Raw genomic sequence first — 11,708 nt, forward strand, 5'->3', positions numbered from 1 at the left:
TGCAAATTTTTCTATTTAGTCATTCTACCAAAATAGGAGGATAAAATGCATGCAACTTTTATCGAACATATGAAAATATGAGTAAAGTTTTCTAAGTTGATCAAATCAAATTGTAAAACTAATAACAAAATGTATCTTAGCAAACAATTTCACAATTCACATATATTGCATTCTTGGTATCAAATGTTTAAATTCAAGAAAGATGAATGATGCTGATGAAAAGAACAATGATGAATACACCAAATACATACATATACAACAAAATCATCAAAATCAAGATACTCACCATATTTGAACGAAATTTTAAATACCTAAAAAATTATGGAGAAAATTCTAGTAGGTCTTTAACAAGAATCAAAATCAATTTCTACAAAGCCTTTAAGTAATGGAGACTCATGCTGATAACATGTTATAAAATAATAACAAAGAAACAACATAAATAGAAAATAGAAACAACAGAAAGAAAAGAATAGAAAAGAAAAAAAATAGAGAAGTCAGTTGAACTCAATTGTGATGTTTATATAAATCATCCCTACAACCTCGTGAGAATAATGGTTACAAAATCAAATATAAATAGGGAACAAGAAAGTTATTGAAATTGATGGGAGGTAGGTGGATGAATTTGTAACTTAAAGAAGATTATGAGATATTTAATTTTAATTTAGAATATTCCTAATAAATATATTATTTATTTTAAAAAAAATAATATTATAAGAATATATATAATGAATCAAGATAAAATTTAAAATAAATATTAATAATATTTTGTACAAATTAATAAAAATAAAATTCTATTTTGACTTTTATAAATTAAAAATACATGTGCAAAATACACGTGGTAAGAACACTAGTTCTCTCAAAAGTGTTTGTATTCTTTATAAGAGTTCCTTTCTTTCAAGTCATTGTCTCACTTCTTTTTGTGTGGATTTTCTCAACATGAAATGTATTTCTTTTCATCTTAAAAATTGTAAATAAACATCTAAAAAAAGACTCTCAAAATATCTCATCATTTATTCGGACTTGGAAGAACTTTGGAGAATTCATTTAGATAAAAGAGAGATAGTAAAAAGTAGTAGGTAGAATATTTTAGATTGAAGATGAAGGTAGACTAGTGAGCAAAGCTAAGATGAAGAGATTATCATTGTAGCTTTTTCATGACCCAAGATTATCAAAATCTTTTCTTTCATAACCCAATCCTTCCCTGCTGTCTCAAAATTAATAACAAACAATCCGGAAATTATGAAGAAGTCCGACCATGATTTTTAAAGATGGAAACTTCTTAAAAGGAATGAATCAAAGCAACTTTTTGAAAGGAATGAATCAAAACAACTTTTCTCAATTTATTATTAGTATATGTTGTCGCAAGAACGAACAAGTTGCCATTTGCATGCCAACCATTTAAGACAGAGAAATGAAAGCGCAGACTTTTGCTTTTCAGGTTTTACATCAATGAATGATTCTTCTTCTTCTTCTTCGCTGAATTAGGGCTTTTCCACGTTTTCTAGACTGTTTAATTCATTGTTTAATCCCACCAACATTTTACACGCACAATTCTTTATTCAACAATCGACTTCATTGAATCGGTGTAACCTAAAAAAAAAAAAAGAAGAAAGTAATGGTCGACCATCCACTCCACCAGTTGACGGCCACTACCATTCTCATTTACCAATTCCGACGGTCAAACCACGGAACCAGTACGCGCATTCTCTTTCATATAATTTCACACCCGATTTTTCCCCAATCCCCCAATTCTTCAACTTCATTTCTTTCTTACTTACCCTTGGCTCGAATTCAAAATCATGGACAAAATCGCATTGTACGAGAAGGTGTTCAAGCAAGTCGACGGCGATGGCGATGGGAAACTCTCTCCTCCGGAGCTGCAGCGGTGTATATTGGGAGTTGGGGGCAGTTTGACGATCGAGGAGGCGGAGACGGTGGTTGAGAAATTGGATTCGAACGGTGATGGGTTGGTGGGATGGGATGAATTTGTTGAATTTGTGGAAGGAGTTGGAGAGGAAGAGAAAGTGAATGATTTGAAAGAAGCGTTTAGGATGTATGAAATGGATGGTTGTGGATTTATAACGACGAAGAGTTTGAAGAGGATGTTGAGTAAGCTTGGGGAATCAAGGAGTATTGAGGATTGCAAGAAAATGATTGCGAAATTTGATCTTGATTCTGATGGTGTTCTTAATTTTGATGAATTTAAGTTCATGATGTCTTGAACTTTCTTCCATTGTAGCTTCTCAACATTTTTTTGTTTTGTTTTGTTTTGTAATGGTAATATGATTGCTTCTCTGATTTTGTTTTTCTTTAATGGGTGCATTCTCTTTCTTTTTCTCCAAACTTGAAACCACTTATTTTGACAATCAATATATCTCTTTCGTCTCCCTCCCTCTCTTCTTCATGCCCATGACTTTAATGCTTTCAATTTTTTGATGGGTTAAATTTGGACAAACACAACATTTCCACCCCCATAAGCTTCGGGGTGGAACCAACTTTTACTCTTGGACGATTATAGTTGGTTCGACCACCATAGTTGCCTAAATATTTTCGGTCCTAGTCTGCATAAATACTTTCTTCCCTTAAAAATTAGTCGTCTAATTTCTAGTATTTAAAGGATAAAAACTAATCCCAATTAACAAAGGAATATAAGAAATCAACTCCCAATTAATTAAGAAAGGAATAAAATAAATCAATATGTGGGTACAACTCATCTAACCATCAAAATTTCTCATCTCACATATGGTTGAACTCAAGGACAGCAAATAGGGTGCTGAAGACAAAGTGTTCTGAAATTGTTGAAATAAACTAGTTAGGTCAAAGTGAGGAGACTTTTGTATGAGAGGATTTGAAAGGATAGTTTGATGAAACACAAGAGAGAATAGAAGAGAGAAGAGACATACTTGTAAGTATGAAAAATAAGATCTCACACTATTCCAACATACTATCTTAGGGGATGTTTGAAAGAGTTACGTAGTAAAGTGTTACGATAAAATGTGTTTTGTGAAAAAGTTATGTAGTAAGTGTTATGATAAGATGTGTTTGGGGGAATGTTATGTAGGTAGGATTACGATAGTGTTATGAAAATATCTGTTTAGAGAAAGGGTTATGTAGGTAGTGCTATGAATTTTTATTTTTTATTTTTTATTTGAAATCATATTATAAATCTAATACACAAATTTTGTATATTTAATTTATCAAATCGTCCTAGTTTTTGTAAAACAATTCACAGTAATTTCTTTAAATACGACGCCCATTTTCAACCTTTTGTACATAATTGTTATGTGAAGATAAATTATTGATTTTTTTTAAAAAAATTTGTATTCTAAGTCCAACATACAAATTTTGCATATTTAACATACCAAATCGTCGTAGTTTTTGTAAAACAATTTCTAGTAATTTAATTAAATACGACATCCATTTCAACCTTATTTTCATAATCGTTATGTATGAATAAATTATTAATATTTTTTTAAAATTCATATTGTAAATCCAATATACAAATTTCGTATATTTAATCTACTCGTCTACATGTAAATACGTGCAAATAACAATTATTTTATACGAATTACTAGAAACAAAATTCCATTGAAACCAAACAATATCGTTGAGCAAAATAGTTTCTTCCAAGGGAGTTATAAACTCAAGTCAAATAAAGGGAACATAATGCAGGAGCAAAATAAAAATATGGGTCAATTGATGGATTTGGACAAACAATCACGAGTTATCTTGTAGAATGACATGCACTAGTCCATCTTCATATCTTCGAGTAAGTTCAAGAAGGCTTTCATTTCGTCCAATTTGCCTGCCATTATCTGCATACAACGTGCCCTGTCCAATCTACTTAGCTCGGGTATAGCCTGCAATTGTCTAATGACTTTCCACCGGGTTGTGTCTTCATCTTGCATAGCTAACTTCGACCAGTCCGCAATGGCCCTTAGCTGGTCATTCGCACATTCCATTGCATCGCGAATGACCTCCATAGTCTCCACATTCGGCGCTCCCCACTTCCTCTTCGATCCACTTGAACCTGGCCTACAGTCGCTCACTCGACTAGGTCTTACGCCCAATCATGTCTTTGGGCGACATGTTCATCCTTGGTTGTATATAGTAGGGATCTCTATATTGATTCCATCTTCAAGTGAAAATCCCTTGTACCCGCTTGACACATTTGACCTAACATTTGCGAATGTCTCTGCATGTGCCCCTGTTGCGCAATCTTTCCTGATTATATATATGACAATTCGCAATAATAAGGGAAAGGCTTGTTGAGGAGGCCCTTCGCTGCAAGATGGGTCTGTAAAAAAAAAAAACAAATAATTGTCAGTTTTGGATTCCATTCGAAGGATGTAAAAAATTCACATTCAAATATTTTCCTACCTTGACCCAACCGTCGAACCCATCCTTCTCAGTGATTATATTGTAACGACCTGACTCTTTATACTAAGCTAAAATCATTACTACTTAAAGGAAAATAAAACTTTCTTAAATCAATATGGAAAATAAAATAAATGTTCATAGTCAAAACCTTAAGTACTCATTAAAAGTCATACATAAACCAAAGTAAGTAAAAATAAATCTCAAAATAAAATCGTAGTTCAGACCCTATCTAGTTTTTAAAATGTTATAATAAAAATGCATAAATACCAAAATCAAACTAAATACATAAAGGCGAAAGCAAAATGTTTCTATATGGCATGCCACGGTCACTTCTTGTCATTCGCCAGCTTCCCTCTGCCCTTACCTCTACCCCTACTTGAAAAATTAAACATTAAAGAGTGAGTGTAAAAATATACTCAGTAAGGGACCTACTACTAGTCCCGCTAGGTGTCTGTTAACTTCCTATTAGAGTTCTGTAAAATGGTACCCCTAAACTGACATGTTCTAAAACACGCACAATCTCTGATCTTGTAGGAACATCTCTGATCTTCGGTGAACCCAAAGGAACACCTAGGACAAAACTGGTCTTTAGTGAACTCGAAAGAAACACTAAGACAATCGGGCTGTGAGTAACCCCGTCGAGTCACTCATATACATATCATCTCATACATGACTGGTGATCTCGTCGGACTACACAGTCATAAAAAGGTGGTGATCCCGAGGGACACCTATGTGGGTACGACTCTAATAAATAAAGCTAATAGTACATCATATCCATAGCATGTAGCAAAACATAACATCATAAGCATGACATGAATATTAATCATAGCATTCTTAATCATGAGATTAATATTTCATGCATAAACATTAACATCATCAAATATCATAGTCCACATATCTCAGTCATAATTATTAGTCATCATGAACATAAATTTATTATGCATCTTAGCTACATCAATGCATAATTGAAAAAAAATTACATGCAAACTCTTACTTCAGTTCGAAGGTCCAGTAGGAGAATCTCTTACCTAGAGATTAGCTTAATCCAAAAATATAATCATGACTGCAAGGTCAAGCTTTCCAAGAAAGATCCTAAACAATAAGGGTAAAATACTAAGATGATAAATTCAATGGTTGCTTAAAAACCTAAAAATCCATTTAATTCAACTTGTCTTACCTAAAGTTAAGGTTGAATCCAACTTATCTTTGGTTGGGAAAAATTCCACAGCTCAAACTTCCAGTTAAAATCTAACCAAATAATCCAAAATTAAATTATTTAGGATCCAAACTAAATCTTTGTTGGGCATCAACCAAAACCCAATCAAACTTACCAAAAAAATAGGTGAAAAGGGTAAAAAATAAGCTTGGTAGCTCAAAATGGCTTGGCTAGAGGGGTAATCAGATAGGCGGCTCGGTTGCTGAAGGATAAGGACGTGCGACTGCTTGGATAACAAGGGAGGCTCGGCGTGGCTTGGATCCAGAGGACGCGCAGCTTACGGCTGGAGTTACGTGCGGCTCGGGTTGGGCTCGGCTAAGGCACGCTCGACTCACGTGAGAACGTGGCTGATTGGTGACAACTGATAAAAGGCGAAGCTCAGCAACACAGACGATACCCGAACGACAGCCGACGACTGATGATGAAGGAGACGCGGCGGCTTGCGATGATCAGTGATCGACGAACACGGTAAGGCTTCCATCGGTGACGACGCGACGGAGGCGACAATATGCAATCGGCAGACCGAGGCGGAGACTTGACGATGACAACGTTGTGGTGGTGTTGAATGGAGGAGATGGAGGCGACAACGGATTGAAAGGCTAGGGTTTCTTTTGTGTTGAGGGAGAAAATGATGAATGGAAGTGCACGAAAACCGAAGCCCTATTTAAAAGAAAAATAATAATAATAAAATTATTATTATCTTCTTTTCCTTTTTCCTTATTCTTTTCCAAATAAAACAACTTCTTCTCTCTCTTCGTTTATAACCAACCAAAATCCCTTTTAAAACTCAAATATTCTCTCTCTCCAATCACATTACTTTATCTTCCCAAAATAAATAAATATCATTACATAATTATATTATCTATATAATATAATTATTTTAACTTCAAATTCAATTAATTATATAATCTCATATATAATTAATCATAATTTCTTTAAATACAATTCACTTAAAACAACCAATTTCAGTCATAAATTCTAAAATTCAATTAATTAGATATTTTTCCAAAATATCTAATAAATTTTAATTTCTACAAATCAAAGATTTCAACAATTAAATCAAATAACACCCAAAATAATTTCAACATTAGTCAAAATTAAGCTTAAGATAATTAAGATTTAAAATTACCTTAATTGGGGTGTTACATATACACTTAGCATCGTCGTTCCATCCGAACCCACTGCACGTTGGCCTTGCATTTCAACAATTGCCTAGACTGTTCTATTCAAAGACATGATCCGACTTTCTATAACAATTGTCATTCTGACATTGCATCATGGTAGCTTCTCCCCATCATTTTGACCAGGTGGGCTAGCTAACTGGGTCTGAAAGTCCTGTCATCCAACCTCCACCCTCTTGCGTTAACCAAGTCGACAAGACACTCAACGAGAGTGCACTTTTCCTCGGTCCATGGATGTTTGGGCGCCCTTGTCGAATTGGCCATACTGACGAACGAATTAAGGAAACAAAATATTGTTAGTCAATTATTACGATAATAGGTAAAGACATAAGAAAATTTTTGAAGTACACAAAAAAGGTTGGTGTTAGAGTAATTAATATAGGGAACACACATACATTCATTTTAAGACAAGAGTTGGCACTTTGATAAAAATTAAAACAACCAAATACTATTGAAACATAAATGGTACAAGAGATTACCCGACTCTTATTCACCGAACATCTCTCATGCAAGGTCATTCCTCCACTAACTCCATTCGTTTAATGTCTCAATGTAGTGAATGTTGTCACCTATAGTCGTGGCATAGATCGAGTCACCCTCATCGATGTCCCCCAAAATATCGACATTCGTCATCTCTCAATTTATGAGATTATGCAGTAGACAACACGCCATAATTGTGCAACATTGGACTCGAATGAGATAGTAGGACTTTCTGCGGAGGATTGCCCATCAATCCTTTAGGAGACCAAAAGCTCTTTCAATAACAGTGTGAAAGAATGTTTCATGTTGAAGAACTCTTTCATTGTTGTTGTTGCATTTCCAATTTTGCGCCACTTCTGTAGGTGGTATCTTTGTCCTCTGTATGGAGCCAAAAATTCCTCCGCATTGAGGTACCCCGCATCGCAAAGGTAGTAATATCCTGATATGATATCAATGGTGTTAGATTTTATAATTGAGGGAATTTGAAATTAAAAGGAGTAGTAGTTGCGGTTACCCATTGGAACCTTCAGTCCATTGGGTCGTGAAGTAGCAGCATAGCTACGGATTCTTCCCAGCCGGCTAAGATGAATACGAAATCTCCTTTCATGTCGCATACGCCGACATCGTGGATCTATGCATGCACTCGTGACTGGTTGTGGTTTTGTTAACAACTTGTCATGCAAACGTAAAATGGCCAACAACACTTGGTTGAAATGTCGCGAAATTGTCTCCCCGAACTAAACGAACTCTCATTGCATCACTCAGTTCTTCACATCATGCGTCAGCTTGTAGACGAACATAGCGATCATCTCCTTTGTGTCGATGATTTTCGTTGATGCTAATTCGACGGTTGTTCTAAGAAGGTGGCATAGAATGGCAAAACATCATATGTCCATTCCTGTACTTTGACGACAGACAAGGTCGCACTCGTGGATCATTCAAAAGTATGCTGGCTGTCTAATTCTATGCTTAGCGTCACAAGGTGTTTGCGTTAACCTTTTATGGTCTTTCATTAGTTCTCATCTTTAGTAACTGACGTTGGGAAACTGTGAAGACCGTTAGTATTGTGGCAATTCGAGTTGAATCCATTTCAAACTACAGAAGAACCTACTAAAGTACTTGGATCATTAGATAGTTCGAGAAACATGGGATGGGAGCGTACGTCTCATATTGTAGTAAAGAAATTTAAAAACCAAAATGGCATTGTGTAAAGCATAACGTCACTGGAAATAACGTATGTGTGTTCTAGAGACGGTGCTTGTGAAGAGTGGTATGTTTAACTTAAAACGTTTTATGAGGACTAACTAGAATTACAATTAGAGTGGTATGTTTGGAAATATATTTAGAAAAAACGAAGCGACTTCAAAACTATTAAAAAACTAGTATGGTTTTTGATTGACGTTGAATTCGTTGTTTTTAGGGACTAGAAGGTTTATTTTCAGGTACAACATGATGGAAAAATTAGGATACAAAAGATATTATGAATGAGAAAAACCAACGCAAAATGCAATGTCCATTTTTTTTTTATTTTGCAAATCAACATGGATTGTAAGATATACGCACATTCTCTTCACTTTAGGAAGATGAAATTGAAGACAGAAAATAGTGATCGTTTGGTAATTTATGATATAAACGTCGTAGTTTGTTTGAAAGAAAAACGAGCTCCCATTGGAAATGATAACTTTTGAAAAATAGACATAAGCATGGAACATGCATCGAAGAAAAATAAGTTTGTAAACTACATTAGAAAATTTTATGAAAATGCACATAGAAAGTTGATAGTACTAGTGTTTTTCGGTAACAATTCGTACACGTTACAATGTTATAAATTAAGCACATATACCGAAGTAAATAAAGCAAAATACTTGAATACATAGAAATCCTAGTACCTCAGAAGTTCACACTATGAAATCGGCCTAGCTTTAAAATAGAAGGATGAAATGAATATTAATGGCACACATTATTTTCGATAAAGGAAAAAAATGGAATAAGGTATGCACGCACATACACGTTCCTTATCGACCAAAAAACTCGTACAATTGACAAAGGAAAAAAATCGTTAGCAGTTATATAGGAAAAAAAGACGTAAATGAGGGGAAAATTTACTGTGCCTCAGAGGAAGAAAACTCTCTCCATTATTTGAAATCATATTTCGTGAAGTTGAACAAATGTCTTCATAGATGCAATACTAGGAAATATGGTGAGATGAAAGGTATGCAAATAAACAACAAAAAGGACCCTAACTGTTATTGCAACTTCAATTAATGACTAATGCAGAAGTAGAGCTGATTTCCAAACACACGATGGAATCTCAAACGACATGGATGCATCTTCATACTTAAAACAATGGAAAGGGAAGGTGCTACGCAGATGAACCGAGGACAAAACACACAGACGGCAGAATGCAATAGCAAGTTTAAATAAATGATCATGGTTAGAACTAATGATGCATTGAAGTCCCCTAAACAAGCAAATGACAAGCATATTTATGACTAAAACAGATTGCAATTATCAAATCGAAAATGGCAAAGAACGAAATAGTAAATTTATGACAAAAACAACATCATCCAAATTGAACCGGGATAGCAGAGAACAAAAAATTGTAATTGTACAACAATATCAAACATCAACGGAAATAGATTCAGAGCACATACAAACATATGAATATAATGTAATACAAGTATAAACATGAATCATAAAGTAATCTGATCAAGCCCTCATCATCTGCAATGGAAAACAATAGTCAAATCATTGCCTCAATTCCTACCTTGCTCGGAACGTTCCATTGTCGAACGGATGTAGTATCTCACTATTATCAGTAAAGGGGAACGCTGATCAGCAAGAGGAAGTCTGAGCGACAAGGGGAAGGAAAAAACCATGAAGGAGAAGTGTTTTGAAGGCAACACATTTAAACACTTCCATCAACGAAACACCTAACCCATATCTGTGTTTGGGGGAAAAACGGTTAGGTTCATAAAAACGAAAACCAACCCTCGACAGGGGAAGATGAAAACAAATAGCCGAAACAACCCAAAAACAAAACAAACCTCTAATCAGTGAAATACGAACCACAACGACGAGGAGAGCATGGAAAATGGGAAGTTGAGGATGGATTGAGAAGGAGAAACACCCAACCCAGATCTGTGTTAGGGGAAAAAATGTTAGGTTTGTAAAAACGAAACCAACGCTTGGCAGGGGAAGACGAAAACAGAAGGCTGCAACAACCCAAAAACAAATCGGTGAAATATGAATTGAAAAAAGACGACTGAAACAACCCAAAAACAATCGGTGAAATACGAACCTAAAACAATGAGGAAAGTAGGGAAATGGAAAGTTGAGGATGGGCTGAGAAGGGAAAATGGGAGGTTCAGAAATCGTTGAGGAAGGATTGAGAAGGGAAAGTGAGAGAGTGAAGAGGGTTGAGAGGTTGGCGAGTAGGGTTTTGAAACCCTACGATCCAGGTTATGGTAACCTTTCCCCCAAACGCGGGTTGGGTTACCTAACCCAATCCCCCATACCTTAAACTCTCCCCTAAACAGGCCCCAAGGGGTCATTTAGGGGAATGATTGAATTATATATGGGAGAGAATGGATTATGATAATCCTTGGGTTATGAAAAAGATTAGGTTTGTGTTAAGATGTGTTTAGGAAAAGGTTATGGGAGAAGGGTTATGAGGGGTTTATGATAAGATTTGTTTGGGGGAAGAATTATGTGGAAAGGATTATGAGGTGGTTATGATAAGATGTGTTTGAGAGAAAGGTTATGTGGTAAGAATTATGAAAATTATTTTTTACTATTTTTGTAAAATTTGTATTCTCAATCCAATTCACGAATATTCGTATATACTTAATTTACCAAATTGTCCTATTTTCGTAAAACAAGTTTCATTAATTTTCTTAAATACGATGTCCATTTTTAACATTTATTATGCAAGCGTTTTGAGCCAATAAATTATTAATTTTTTTAAAAAATTCACATTCTAACTCCAATACACAAATTATATATATTTAATTTACTAAATCGTCCTAGTTTTCTTAAAACAATTTCTAGTAATTTCTTCAAAGAAGACGTCCATTTTCAACATTTTTGATGTTGGGTCGTTACGTGTGGAAAAATTATACTATTATTTTTTAATTGATATTCTAAATGCAATACACAAATTGCAAATATTTAACAATTGATTTAAACCAATGATTGACAACATAATTTCATTCAAACGAAACGGTATACGAAGAACAAAATAGTTTCTCTAGGAAGAGAGTTATACACTAAAGTCTAATACAAGGAACATAATGCTGGAGCAAAAAAAAAAATTACAGGTCAAGCGGTGTAATCACAATAAATTACTTAATTCAAGAGTAATATAAGAAATGAAAATTTTAAATCCATGTAATTGTACCAAATTTATAACTTAAAAATTAGCTATGTTTTTTTAAATAAGAAGATTAAAA

At 34.5% G+C, this 11,708-nt stretch overlaps 1 protein-coding gene across 1 annotated transcript; it reads left to right on the top strand.

Moving 5' to 3' along the window:
* Nucleotides 1-1,425: 1,425 nt before the first annotated feature.
* Nucleotides 1,426-2,322, top strand: LOC103485494 (putative calcium-binding protein CML19). Its single transcript, XM_008443132.3, has one exon. It carries the CDS (start codon nt 1,800-1,802, stop codon nt 2,220-2,222), a length of 423 nt encoding a protein of 140 aa, XP_008441354.1. The 5' UTR covers nt 1,426-1,799; the 3' UTR covers nt 2,223-2,322.
* The last annotated feature ends 9,386 nt before the right edge of the window (nt 2,323-11,708 follow it).

This window comes from Cucumis melo, chromosome 3 (genome assembly GCF_025177605.1).
Source record: "Cucumis melo cultivar AY chromosome 3, USDA_Cmelo_AY_1.0, whole genome shotgun sequence".
NCBI lineage: Eukaryota > Viridiplantae > Streptophyta > Magnoliopsida > Cucurbitales > Cucurbitaceae > Cucumis > Cucumis melo.